The 15,618-nt window shown below is 35.4% G+C and overlaps 1 protein-coding gene across 1 annotated transcript in view; it reads right to left on the minus strand.

The window, feature by feature from the left end:
- The window catches only part of LOC136029988 (serine/threonine-protein phosphatase 2A 55 kDa regulatory subunit B delta isoform-like), an 88,809-nt gene that overhangs the window by 66,610 nt on the left and 6,581 nt on the right, over positions 1-15,618 (minus strand). The window contains exons 2-3 of the mRNA XM_065708574.1: positions 10,756-10,824; positions 7,198-7,295 (exon numbers count right to left, since the gene is read on the minus strand). Coding sequence (XP_065564646.1) covers positions 7,198-7,295; positions 10,756-10,824 — 167 coding nt within the window. The remainder of the gene's footprint in view (positions 1-7,197; positions 7,296-10,755; positions 10,825-15,618) is intronic.

Here is a 15,618-nt window from a genome sequence, read left to right on the forward strand (position 1 = left end):
CCTGAACTGAGTCTATGATTTTGAGTATATCCAACTGCAATTGCTGAACCTGAATAAAATTTGCTAAGAGACATGCCCTTCTTATTTAGAGGTCGCCTTCAGTAGTACTCAGGCAAAAGTCGCAGGTTTTTTTATAAATGGCCCTATCAGAAATTTTGACTTGACACAATTTTGAGGAGAATTCATAGATAAGATATTTACAAGTACCCCACACGTAAAAGATTGCAGATAACTAAGATCTAGACCAAATGCAAGAGGATATTCAAAGAAGAAAAATGTTGGTAATTTTTAAATTAATATTGAAGATTACATACAATGATTTTCGTATATAATAACAGGTAATCGAGACAAAATTAATGCAAAGGTATCTAACAAAAAGATAGAGAAAAAAAAACAACAACAATGAAATGATGGCAGAGACGTCAAACTGTAAACGAAAATCGTAAAATCACGGTGATAAAAGACATAGATTAAATTTCATCAGATTTGTCTTTGCTTAGCAGTTCTCAGGTGGGCAACTTCTTGATCTGCACAGCCTAGTCTGAATCGAGTTACACCTTTTAAAGGAGCCTCGCATATTCAACTTACTTTGCTAGTCACAGAAGATTTACAAACAATTACTGTCGCGTAGCCTCCCATGGAAACCATGATCGTGGGCAAGCAACAGCAAATCATGCCTTTCTATTCTTCTGCACCTCTTTTTCAGTGGTCGCCCTGAAAGAGCGTTTAAAGACTCTTGACTCAGACCTTCCCGCGGGCATAAATGAGTAATAAATATACTCGTATGTGGCCCACTCATGCGAGAATGTACAGACCAAAAGAATATCCCTTTTCATCATCGAACATACATTTGCGAAAACGAAAATGAATGAAATTCAAAATTTTGTGCCGTAAATGTACAAGAGCAAGGGATAGGAGGATTATTTTTTAAGGAGGAACGCATCAAGCCCCTGAACAGGAATTACTGAATTCTTGTGTTGTTCTAAATCACTTTTCTGTGAATCGGCAGCATGGCGGCGGAGTGCACATGACACTTATATTGCATCAGTTCAGTTTTTGTTAAGAAAAAAAATATCACTCTGTGGTAATTTATTGCACCCCTGGCACTTTGTGCCCGTAGGCCTGGGCCTAGTGGGTATGGCCATGGTTGGATATTTTAAGACCTACAACTAAACTTATCCTAACAAGCTTTATCTTATATTATATAGAGATTGCTAGACTTCAAAGAGAGCCATTAATGAACCTCCCAAGACTCCTATTATTAAAAACACCTTCGATCCTCAGTTTTATAGATTATGAGCAAGAGTTCGATTCTATTAACAGAAGAGTTTTTGATGTACTTCTTAAGGAGCACAGGACAGGCAATGAGAGAACATAGAATCAAATGGCGAGGAAAAACTGCCGTAAACTTTGATTATGCTGATGACTTAAGCATCCTAGATTAAAGTGTGAGCAAAAGTGAATGAACTTTTAGAGGTTTTGTGATTTCTGGGTGCTAGAATAAGTTTGAAAATTAATGTTAAGAAGACAAGTCACTAAGACTAGGAATAAATGAAGGTGAAAAGGTGACGTTGGGTAATAAAAAGATTGATCAGGTTGACAGCTTTACTTATCTTGGTAGTATTTTTAGTAAAGACTTGGGAGCATTGAACATGTTAAAAGTAGAATAGCCAAGGCTCATGATGTTTTTTCTCAGTTAAAAAAAAGTTTGGAAGAATAGGAAGATAAGCCTGCAAACCAAGATTAGAAATTTTGAATGCTTCAGTGATGGTAGTTATCAAATATGCTTCTAAAGCATGGGCGCTCCGAAAAGCAGATGAAGATATGTGTTCCAGAGAAATTACCAACGGATTGTTTTGGGCATGCGTCTAACTGACCGTATTTCAAACGGTAGGCAGTACGAAAAATGTGGTTCAATCCCTCATTCTAGGGCTATAATGAGAGAAGGGTCGAGATAGCTAGGGCATATTCCGCGGATGAAGAATGACAGCAGTCTAGAGCTAAACGGAAAGCAGGTCGTCCGCGGTTGGGGTGAGAGGAAGTGATAAAGAAGGATTTAAGGGAAATTGGAATTTTCCTCAGGTGGCTTGGTGCTGTGTCGAGTTGTTAGTAGTAGTAGTATTAAATGAAGTTATTCTAACCAATCTTTTCTTTTATAAAACAGAGATGTAGCAGAGATTCAAAAGTAGCATAATTATTTTGTTGCTTTAGAAACATGAAGGGTACTTTTCTTTTATTCTGGCTAATGATAGTCTACTCGATCTTACGTTTTCTTGCTTCTAATCACCTATAGGAAGAGCCATTAAAAGAGGGAGGGCAACAAGGACAGCTGCCCTGGGTTCAGTGGTTGGGGGACGGAACAGCGGCTTGAGGGTTCCCTACTGTGATCAAGTTTTTCATTGAGATGCGGCTTTTTTGCTCATACACGTGTCGGGAGAGGAGCATTGTAATTGATTTTGCCCTGGGCAACACCAAACCTAGGAACGGCTTCGTCTATATGAAAAAAATCTCTATAAATTGTACTAAATTCATCAAAATAATGGTATGGCATAACAGCAGCCATTTTCACTGGCTTCGCCTCGGAAAACATTTTGAAAACGATTAAAACCAAAATCCCAAAAATGAAAATCCTAAAATACATCTTTTATTTCATATTTATCCCTAATTAACATATAGTTTCATAAATTCAGCTCTTATAGATCTGGTGCAATCTCGAATGGTGCAAGACAAATAGCTGTTGTATGGCTTCACAGATTACAACAAAAATGAGATCACAACTTTTAATATATAAGAAAAGTGAATTCTTTTCCTCAAATTTTTGGAGCATTTCCAAATTCCATAATCTATTTTTAAGAGAATATTGCATTTAATAATTAAAAACTATTCGACTTGAAACAAAATTTGGAAAATCAACAACAAAATAGCCAGTCGAGATTTGGAAACAAATCCAAATTCATTTGCCAAAAAAAAATTATCAAAGACGAATGACGTACATAATCATGGGACAAATCAAAATTCATTAAAAACCGATATGACATTTAAACAAAAGCAAGATACGTCATTGTCCAGAGGAAGAATGACAGCTTTACCTTCCCATCCTTGGGATCAAAGAATGATCTGGTTCTCTTCTTTGAAATCTCCAAAAACCTACTAGCTAAAGTCGTGGGCCAAGCTATGAATATGGTAAAACACGAAAATTAAATAAAAAAAATACTAAATTAGACAGAAATTATTTCTCAGATTACCTAGACATTGTTTATGTCTAGAAAAAAGGAACCTTTCGGTTCCTTTTTTCTCCTCTCACATAAATGATTTTGAATTCGAAATTTGTTGGACAGTACAAGACTACTGACAACAAAAGAGCCATCTTTCAGCCTCATTTAAATTGCCCCCCCCCCGCGCCTAAGTTTGTCAATTGCTACCAATGGAAATGTTAAATTTACCCCTTTGTTTTGTTAGTAACGATAGGTAAACTAATGACCAAAAAGCACTAACTAGAAAGCAAAGGATGTTTCAAACAAATCTCTACAAGAAAACCAAAAACCAAGACCTCTAATACCAACACAGCTACACATGCTCCTTCTCCATCTTACTCTATTCCTAGTTTCATTCTTAGCCCCCTATTATTAGCCTACAGTCCCTGTCTGCTTGCTTTAAATTTCGACCTTTTCCCACCTCATTCGAGGATACCTCGCTTTTTGTTTCCCTCCAGCTAGATCTCCCCAAAGCACGTTTTCCGGCAACAGCTCATCCCTAAATTTCACATGAACATTAATTTTCTTTAATTATAGCCATAAAAACTAGATTCAAACCCCATTATTTGTGTAAACCATGTCGATAGGGATGGAAGCTGTTAAAACTAGTGACAAATTATCAAGGGTGACAGCCCTGCATGTAGACTCGATATATATATATATATATATATATATATATATATATATATATATATATATATATATATATATATATATATATATATATATATATATATATATATATATCTGGTTACAATATGTAGAAAAGTAAAACTTACTTATTCGAAAAATATAGGAACTCCATCTTTCTCTAGATCAAATTTCAACTCAAACTAACAATGTGAAATCATTTGTTAAGGTAAAGAGCTCAAGTACAACTATCTAATTAATTGTACCCATTGAATAAATGACTTCCAAATAAAAATAATTCAGAAAAGTGCCTATAATTTGAATTTTAAATTGCAAAATTTTAACACTGAAGGCAATTTTACTAATTTATTCATACATTGACCAGACCGAAATGCTACAAAAAACGCTAATCTTTAGGTTAAAATTGTGTCATTGTCAATCAGTTATATCAGTAATGGGTAATATTTCACTCATAGGCGAAATTTCCCAAGGGAATCTGGGGAAACCTGTCACCATTTCAAAGTGAAAAAAAAATCCTTAATCAAATTTTGCTGACCTCGAAACTAGTCATAATCAAGCCTACTTCAAGAGCTTTTTATAGACACTGAACCAGTTAAAAATTTCTGACTAGTTTGACCTTTACGCTAGAATCTTAATTATGCGTAACAAAGGTTTAACACCGCTGAACAATTTAGCACGTTTGTTTTAATTTTTTTAGTGGGGGGCCACTGTAACAAACAAAATAATTAATAAATGAGCATTTATCAATACAAAAAGATTTAGAAATCTGAAAGACCAGATAAGAAGGAGTTCTCACGAGAAGTTGGATAATGATGTCCTAAAATGTCACCCTTTTAGGAATAAGGCCTCCTGACACCACAAAGACTCAATACCCTCTGTCCTTCGGAATTGAAACCAGGAGGTTATACTCATAGGTTTCATCAATTTATCTCTAGTTTTGCAACTAACATTAAAAAGACAGTTTTCGAGGCTCTTAAATGAAATTACTTTAAATTTAATTTCGTCACTGATCTTTACTTATAAGTTTAACATGGATAATAGTTCCCACTCCATGTCAAATAGGTTGTGGCACAATATTTACTAAGCTGCAGATATTGTTGTAGCCATTATATCAAAAATCAACTAAGAGGGGCTAACAGTAGAGGTGGGGCAGGGGGGGGTACTGGAACAATGAGATTTGGAAAAACATGAAAACCATGGTGCTAAGAAAGAGCGAAACATCCAGTTGAAAGAATATTAAGTGATTCAAGATCGAGAAATATTACAGCTCCCAAACGATTAATTTCTTGCTTTATTAAACATTCGAAAAGGTTATAAGAGCGCACACTACTATTATTGAATAGCAAGACGCACAAGACTGGATTAACAGTGAAAGGGGATTTCTAAACTGACCCGAGAAAAGAGTTCTTAAGCTATTGACATTAAAAAAATATCATGCATGATTTATTATTTTAATCTTGATTGTCAGCTTGTAGTAAAATCAGTTTCAAAGTTTCTAAATTATGATTATCAGAGACTTGCAAAAAAAAGTAAATCTTCCACAATTTCTGGCGCTTTTGTACAAATTTTCAAATAATATCCTTTTCTTTAGATTTCCCCACCCCGAAAATATTTTTTCCATGTTTCCTCGTGGGGGCCATATTTCCTCAGACCCCTGCAGAATAAAACAGTCTTTATATGATTCATTAGACTTAAATTGCCATCAAGCAGGTACGTCCAAAAAAATGTGACAACGCTGACTACCGTCTCTATCCAAGGGCGTGACGCCAAGATTTTTGTTCGGGAGGGGGTATTTTGTGTGTGTGTGGAGGGGGGGGGGGGGGGTAAAATACAAAATAAACTTCAGGAAATGTTTCAAGGGTATGTTTGTATGTATTCCGTTACGTTTTTTCGAGTCGGACCAAAATTTCTGGGATAGGGTTCAAACCCAGCAGCCTCCCGGATACGGCCTTGCCTCTGTATTACCCATATGACGTAAGTTTTCGCAAATCTGATATGATTGTCAAATGGTGGCTAAGCCCTTCTCAAAACGGAGGATCAAAATGTAATGGAGGCTAAATTGTGCAGCCAGCTGATTTCTTTCATAACAGCTTAGCGGACAGTTTTAAAGCAAATATATCAGAAGTATGACAGGGCATGGATACAGGTCTTGACGTCACTGATTATTTGGTTCAGAACAGGGGTCTGTGGTGTGACCCAGCAAGTTCAGTCAGAGTCGACCCGGCTCCAAATGGGTACCTGGAGAGAAAAAACGGGGAACATTGGATATGTTGCCCCAAACCATGCACTGTACCCCATGTGAATTTTTTTCTTTATTTGCAAAAATGCCAGACCACCTTTTGGCGCAACAGTGACAATTTATATTACTGACACTATCTTAATGTAGTTTTTTATCATTTAGTCTCAAGCCCTGGGAAATCTATACGTATGCAAAATTTCAGCTCATTTTTATCAAAGGAAGTGACAAAATATTGACTACAAGATTTAATCTTTGATATAATCAGACCTACTTAAATAAAGATGCTGGAATCTCCTGACAAATCTTTAATGCCACAATTTATCAAAAAAAAACTCTTTAATTAATCAAAAACATCAATTAATCTAACATTAAAATATTTCCCATCCCTGAAGTAACTCAGATTAATAATATATTGTTCATGCTACCTATAAAAAGCAAAGACAAATACAAGAAGAAAAAGAAAGCAGAAATAGAAGGAAGATACAAGGATTGCCGATCAGACAACCAAACGTTGTATTCTGTGTGTAAATGTGTGGGAGGGGGGGATAACCTCGAAAATGTAAAAAACAAATTAGTCATACTTGGTCCCTAGGGCTCAAATCACAATGAGTGAGCCAAACCACTGTCATAATTGCCTGATATATACATACATTTGGATTACACTGATATGGCAAATCACTATTAACTTAACATAAAAATTATTTGTAAATAATTGCACAACTTGGAAGAGTAAACTTTCTCGAAAATTTTCTTTATTCCAGGCAGGTTTTTTTCCTATTAAAGTTGAATTTTGATGACACAAAAAAAAACACCAATATCCTTATATGACCCCCACCGCCTAATATTTCTCAAACTCATCAATTGATCATAAAATGAAGGCAAAAAGACAACTGCTTGTAAAAAATATTCTTTCTTTGACAGGTTTACTAGTCTTGAAGAAGGAAGCAAAAAATTTAACCCCCCCCCCCCTGAAAAAAATTCTTTCGCTACCTCCTCCCTAATTTATTTTGCTACCTCCCTAAGTTTTAATACGAATTAATTTAACGTACTTACACTTTGATCCCTCTGAAATATGACAACTCGGCCTCCTTTGTCTCCTGTTGCTAAAAGTTCACCATCATGATTGAATTCCACACAAGATATAATATCAGCTAGAAAAGAATAGAAAAATTATGTTAGGCATACCAAATATAGGACTGATGACCCCCAAAATATCACTTGACAACCTCATCCCCAAAAGCAATGCCATACTAAATTATTATGCCCAAATGTGTTATGTTTATTTTATTTTTATTATTTAAGAAACTAAAAGTGTTATGTAACTCTTCTTATTTCTTTTTTCAAAATTTAGGCCTTTTCAGATTTTACTTGTCTCTTTGCAACTCATCATACACCTAGAAGTTACCATTTACAGTAACATAAACTTACGAAAATGGGGGGAGGAGCAAAATGCGTTCAAATTTTATGGGGGGACTGCTATTTTTTTATTATTTCAATGAAATACCAAGGGCTTTTTCAACGAAAATATCAAAAAAAGATGCTTTCAAAATCTAAGGCGGGAGGGGGGACAATTACGCTATAAACAACCTAATCTTTAAGTCACATAAGGCATCAAGATTTTTACAAGAAAGGGGTCTAACAAAAGAGCTATAGGCTCATCCCTTGCTTTACACCATGTTTGGTTGGCATCTAACATACAATTCTGTATATTTCATGATGGTGTAAAGAATTTAAGGAGCTCTCTTCCTCCCCCTCGTCACCAAATTAGGTCCTATGGCAATCAAATATGGTCCTATAGCAACCTATGACTATATTTTCTGTATATATCACGATGTAAAGAATTTAAGGAGCTCTCTGCCCCCCCCCTCGTCACCAAATTAGGTCATAACCGTAACAGGCAAAAAGAGAAAATTAGCTCACGTCCAACCAGTCCTCTCATTGATAATTTAAAAATACTACATCTCGGTTTAATTCTGTATGCTTTGATAACAAAAGCCTAGAAGAAACATTTTCCCTGAGTCACATTGCTGTTGGACTTGTTATAGTCTAATTCTGGGCCCTAGTTTTACGTGTGAACAGAGGATTCGATTATTCCATTGAAACTATACATCCACATAAAACAACATCAGAAATTAGCATTTTTAGTGATTTATCAAAAACTATTTCTTGATAATTTCTTGGTAGAGAAAATATATCAAATTTGGGTCTCATATACTCATGGAAACAATTCCATATTCTACATGACCACAACATTTGCAACCAGAGTCGCAGATAAAAAATGATTTTTTTTTCAAATTTGTATTAAAAAGAATTAAACCCTTTCTTATTTTAATTGACAGTAAGCAGAGGAGGTTCTGACCTCTATTACACCCAGAACCAAATCTTGATTACCCTCCCCCCCCCATCTCTGTCTACCGCAAAATTTTCAGGCCAAAATTCAACAAGATTTTCATTTATTAACAAAATTTTCCATTTCTTTAAGTCTGACTTTTCTTACTTATTTATTTGAAATTTTATGCCCCTAACATTTCTACGCCTAGGGCTAGTGCCTCGTTCGCCCCCCCTAAAACCGTCTCTGTAAGTAAGCTAGCGGGCAGAGTAAATTTGTAAAAGTCTATCGATACTGATTTAAAATATCATTTTTCTTGGTATTTTAATACCAAGGGGGGAGATAAAGTAAAAATTTACATTATCTGAAATAAAAAGTCCGAATCTGATTAACATCATTTTTCTTTAGAAGGGGATAAAGACCAGATAGATAAAGGACAGATTGATCAGGGAATGTAGCATATAGCCTACCCAGTGCACGTCTATTATACTTCCCTCGATTAGCAACTATCTTAGAATGGCCCATTTGAATAACTGGGCCGTATTCGCATCAGTCAGCCAGCGTTCAGCCAGGAAACACATAAGTCGCAAGAACTCCTGTCTCATTAAGCAGAGACTGCTAGCCTACATATTGATCTTCGCTCATTTCGGACAGGCCCAACATGACAAAAAACAAAACATAGGCTACTAAGTCAACACAACAGCATAGCCCAGGCAGAAGCAGCTTACTAAGCCCAACACAAAGCATTAGTTAAGTTCAAACAGCTCAACAGTTGTGATTAATTATCATTCTACACCAAAAGACAGAAAATTGCAAATCATGAGCAATGTTCTTAGTGCTCTTCAGCCGAAAATATAGGAATAATAGGATTTTAGCCAAAATATAGGCATTTTATAGGGGTGCATTAAAATATAGGAATTTATTGGAATTTATAGGCGAGTCCGAACACTGCACTTGTGACAAGGTCGGAAGAGCCAAGAGTTCATATGGCATGAGCTCTAGCAAAATTCTAAGAAACAATAGATTAATTTAAAAGGAAAATCAGAAGCTTAATGCCGGTCGGGATTGAAAATTAGAGCTCTGATACACAAGGTTCTTCTAAATATCAAAATTCATTAGGATCCGATCACGCACTCTTAAGTTAAAAATACCTCACTTTTTTCTAATTTTTCCTCTCCATTCAGCCTTCCAGATGGTCAAATCGGGGAAAATGACTTTATCAAGTCAATTTGTACAGGTCCCTGACATACCTACCAATTTTCATCATCCTAGCACATCCAGAAGCACCAAACTCGCCAAAGCACTGGACCCCCTCCCCCTCCTAGCTCCCCCAAAGAGAGCGGATCCAGTCCGATTATGTCTATCACGTATCTATGACATTTGCTTATTCTACCCACCAAGTTTCATCCCAATCTCTCCACTCTAAGCCTTTTTGCAAGATTTCTGGTTTCCCCATCCAACTCCCCCCAATGTCACCAGGTCTGGTCAGAATTTAAAATAAGAGCTCTTTCTAAATGTCAAATTCCATTAAGATCTGGTCACATGTTCTTAAGTTAAAAATACATCAATTTTTTCTAATTTTTCTGATTTAACACCCCCCCCCCCAAATTCCCCAAGGAGAGCGGAACCGGTCTGTTTATGTCAGTCACGTATCTTGGACTTGTGCTTATTCTTCCCACCAAGTTTCATCCTGATCTCTTCAATCTAAGCCTTTTCCAGGATTTACAGTCCCCCCCAACTCTCCCCAATGACACGTGGTCCGGTCGGAATTTAAAACAAGAGATCTGAGTTACGAGGTCTATCTAAATATCAAATTCCATTAAGATCCGATCACCCGTACGTAAGTTAAAAATGATTTTTTCTTATTTTCCGAATTAACCATCCCCCACTTCCCCCAGATGGGCGAATCGGGGAAACGACTATTTCTAATTTAATCTTGTCTGGTCCCTGATACGCCTGCCAAATTTCATCATCCTTGCTTATCTGGAAGTACCTAAACTAGCAAAACCAGGATCAACAGACAGAATGACAGACCAACATAATTTATGATTGCTATATATCACTTGGTAAATACCAAGTGCCATAAGAAGACCCCTGATTCTAAAAAAAAATCTTATGTGTATTGTGTTAACTCTTGAGGTGAAAAAATGGACTTGCCAGAAAATATAACTACCAATTATTCTAAATTAAACACGAATTAAACAATAGAAATTCAGTAAACAAATAAGTGGAATAACATAAATATAATTTTCACATCCTTCATAAATTATACAAATTCTTACCATCAGTCACTTCATCATCTAAGGATCCTTTCACTTGAGAGAAGCACCATTGTATCTCGTTTCCATTAACTAAAAATAACAAGATTATCATACTTGGCAACTAAAAACCACTAAAATAACACACCAAAATAAACGGCCTTCAATAATTCAAGACTAATATATATATATATATATATATATATATATATATATATATATATATATATATATATATATATATATATATATATATATACGGAGTATAAATTACTCCGTATATGAAATAGGTTGTCCCCTCTGCAATCCCTCGCTCTTTACGCTAAAGCTTTTAATTGTTTTAAAAAGTAGAATTGTGGCAAAGAGTCAAACTTTAGCGTAAAGAGTGAGGGATTGCAGAGGGGACAACCCATTTCATATACGGAGTAATTTCTGTTCGTTTTAAGTTTTAATGTTGCTCCTTACTTTCAGCTAAAGAAATAAGTTTTTTTTATTTAATTTCTGAACGTTTTTGAATTAATGCATGATTGGTTTTGGCTCTCCGCACATGAATTATTAAAATGAAATTTGTATATTAATTCTTTTTTTGGCTAAATGGCTTTCTCTTAGTTTTGATCAGACGATTTTGAGAAATAAGGGGTGGAGAAGGAGGCCTAGTTGCCCTCCAATTTTTCGGTTACTTAAAAAGGCAACTAGAAATTTTAAATTTTAACGAACGTTTTTATTAGTAAAAAATATACGTAACTTAAGAATTAACTTACGTAACAAACTTTCATAACCATATATTTTTATTATGTATACTAGGGGGTTGGTACCCTCGTTAATACCTCGCTCTTTACACTAAATCGTAAGTTTTGTCCCAATTCTTTAAGAATGACCCCTGAATCAGAAAGGCTGTAGAATAAATAGTTGAAACTACTAAAAATACTTCAGCATAAAGAGCGAGGTATTTATCTCCTCCTAAATACCTCGCTCTTTATGCAAAAGTATTATTAGAACCCCTCATATTCGTAATAATATCTGTTCGTTTTAAGTTTCAATGCTACTCCTTCCTTTCATTTGAAAAAAGTTTTCATGTTTATTTTTCATTGTTTTCTTATAGTAATGCTAGAAAATCCTGCGCCCTTTTCATTGAATTTTTCTTCCCCCATGACAGATTCCTCCAAGGAAAGATCCTCCAACATAGCCCCCTCTCCTCACCCCCACCCCAAACAAAATAAAATCCCCCTGAAAACGTCTGTACACTTCCCAATAACCATTACTATATGTAAACACTGGTCAAAGTTTGTAACTTGCAGCCCTTCCCCCAGGGATTGTGGGGGAGTAAGTCATCCCCAAAGACATAGTTATAATGGTTTTCGACAATGCCGAACAAAATGGCTATCTCAAAATTTTGATCCGTTGACTTTGGGAAAAAATGAGCGTGGGAGGGGGCCTAGATGCCCTCCAATTTTTTTGGTACTTAAAAAGGGCACTAGAACTTTTCATTTCCATTAGAATGAGCCCTCTTGCGACATTCTAGGACCACTTGGTCGATACGATGTCCCCTGGAAAAAAAAAACAAAAAACAAACAAACAAATAAACACGCACCCGTGATTTATCTTCTGGCAAAAAATACAAAATTCCACATTTTTGTAAATAGGAGATTGAAACTTCTACAGTAGGGTTCTCTGATACGCTGAATCTGATGGTGTTATTTTCGTTAAGATCCTAAGACTTTTAGGGGGTGTTTTCCCCTATTTTCTTAGATAAGGCAAATTTTCTCAGGCTCGTAACTTTTGATGGTTAAGACTAAACTTAATGAAACTTATATATTTAAAATCAGCATTAAAATGCGATTCTTTTGATCTAGCTATTGATATCAAAATTCAATTTTTTAGAGTTTTTGTTACTATTGAGCCGGGTTGCTCCTTACTACAGTTCGTTACCACGAACTGTTTGATACCATATGTTGTGTGACATACTTCTTTTTGAATTACCACAGCTACATGACCTTTTTCAATAGCCAAAAAGTTTTTTTTATATTATTATATCAGACACTTCTTTAGCAGGAACCAGCATATCCCACCCCAACCCCTGGAAAATTCTCCCTTACGCCAAATTTAGCAGCCACAGAGACAGTACAAAATAGGTACCTAATAATTTTGATCAGATATCCTAAGGGGTAACAAACGTACCAGATAACAAAAACAGTTTTGAGACAGGGGCTGGTTGCTCTCCAATGATTTTAAATATATAAAAAAAAGGACTAGAATTGTCAATTTCTGACCAAATGAGCATTGTACAAAGTTTCTACAACCATAAGGGGGAGGATGGGAATGAGGAACAGGCACCCCCCTGAACAGAATAAATTGTCCTAATTTAGGGGTTAATGTTGCTCTTTGCTTTCAAAATAACACCATAGACCAGATATCAAGAGGGACTGAATATCGATTTCTAACTCCACCCCCACTTTCCTTAGAACTTATTCTGTACTTACCTGAACCCTCAATGAGAGTTGGGATGTCTTAGCATTAAAATGCATCCTTTGATGCATCTACCCTCCTTCAATGTTTATAAAATCGCGCTTTCTAAAAACTTTATGTTAATTAAATAAAATATAAACATTTTAGATGAAAGTACAGAGCAACATTAAAACTCAAACCAAACAGAAAATTATTCCATATATGAAGGGTGGCCCCTCCTCAATACCTTGCTCTCTACACTAAAGCCGTTGGCACTTAAAAAAGCTTCCTATTCTAATTAAATGGCCCTTGTTTCAGTAGCTATTCTTACAAAACTGGGACAAACAGTCAAACTTTGGCATAAAGAGGTATAGAGAAGGGGGTAACAATTCACATACAGAATAATTTCTGATTGTTTTGAATTTAAATGTTGCTCCTTACTCTCGGTTAAAAAGAAACTTGTTTTTTTATATTTCATTTCTGACGGTTTTTCAAATAATACTGGTGAATCTGGCTTACCCTCCATGAAATATACCCCCCTCACGGCTTTCACAGATTTCATCCAACATAAAGTGCATCCCCTACCCCGTCAAATTCCCTTCAGATAGTTCCATCCTTGCTGAAAATCCCCCTCCCATAAAATTTCTTCAAAACAATTCAGCCTGAAAAATTCTCCTTAGCAAGCTTTAATTTGAAATAGACTTATAATTTTTAATTGGTTTCTTGGTCACTCCAGAAATGCACTCCTACATGGACATTTCCCCCTGGAAATCAAAACACGTGGAAAATAGTCCCTAGAACATATCCTCATGCAAAATTAAGTTGATGAAGAGAATATAAGACATCTAAAAAGAATTTTATATATGAATTCCATCAAATCCCTCCAGCATAAAATTTCCACTGGAATATTTACCCCCCAGAAATTTCTCTTACCAAGAAAGATTCTCCCTATGGAAATCCTCCCCAAGCAAAAAATCCCCCTCCCTAAAAATGTATATATTCTTCCCTATAACAAATACTATATATAAACAATGGGCAAGTTTCATAACTTGCATGCCTCTCCCCATGGACTGTGGGGGTCATTCTAACCCTAAAGACATAGTTAGTTGATCTTTCAACTATACTGAAGAAAATGGCAATCTCAAAATTTTGACTCAACAACTTTGGGGAAACAGGGGTGTGAGATGGGCTCCACAATCTTTCTGGTGCCTTTAAAACTAGAAGTAACTAGTTAGGTCACTAGAACTTTTAATTTCTGTTTGAATGCACCCTCTCTGAATCTTCTAGGACCATTGTTTTGATAAAATCACCTCTGGGGAAAACAAAACTAACAAATAAAAAACAAATGAACATGTATCCATGATCTTTCTCCTGGCAAAAATAGCAAAATTCCACATATTTGTATATAGGAGCTTGAAGCTTCTACAGTAGGGTTCTCTGGTACATTGAATCTGATGATGTGATTTTCATTAAGATTCCTTGAACTTCAGAGTTTCCCCCCTATTTCAAAAATCAGTGAAATTTTCTCAGACTCAGAACTTTTGATGGGTAACACTAACCTTGATGAATCTTGTATATTTGGAACCAGATAAGCAGATTCTTTTGATGTATCCATTGATATTAAAAAATTATGCTTTTAGAGCTTTGGTTACTATTGAGTTGTGCAGGTCATTACTTACAGTTGTTACCATTAACTGTTGGACAATTGGCAAATTGCATAGCTTACCGCCCTTGCCCTGGAGGCAGGAAGGTGGGAGTTCCAACCTTGAATGTCTAGACCCCTTTTAACATCTAAGTTAGGTAAAATTGACAGGATTTGCGTTGTATTTATAACATGGTAGAATTTTTTTGTGGAAGCCAAATTCCTAGTCTGAAAAATCTAACATTTATACATGGTATTATTGATTTGAGCAGAATTACTTCAAATTATAAAAAAGAAATTAATGGAAGAATTTATGTACAGAGAATTACATATAAACTTCTTTTAAAAATATTTTTCAAGACTCAGAAGGCCTAAGCATCAGAATAAGCAGGAATTGGTCTTGGACCACTAAAGCATGCTTTGCATTTATTACTTATTATATATCATACATGTATATACACATGTATATATATATATATATATATATATATATATATATATATTTGAGGGAAAATGGATGGATAAGTTAAAACTTCAAATAATTTAAGGAATAAAGAAGGACACACAAATTCATTAAAAGGTGGCTATAAGAAAACATTTATTAGAGTAATACTGACAAGAAGACAAGAATTAGGTTGTATTTTCATCCTTTTTTTAAATAAAAAAGCAAAACTTAAACTAGGATAGATTTTACACTCTTTGAAGTTACATAGAAGTGGAGGTATAAGGTTGAAAAACCTTACCATTGATGTTGTAATACTGTCAGAACTTACCATAGATGTATGAGAAAACACCCTCCC

This window comes from Artemia franciscana, chromosome 8 (genome assembly GCF_032884065.1).
Source record: "Artemia franciscana chromosome 8, ASM3288406v1, whole genome shotgun sequence".
Taxonomy (NCBI): domain Eukaryota; kingdom Metazoa; phylum Arthropoda; class Branchiopoda; order Anostraca; family Artemiidae; genus Artemia; species Artemia franciscana.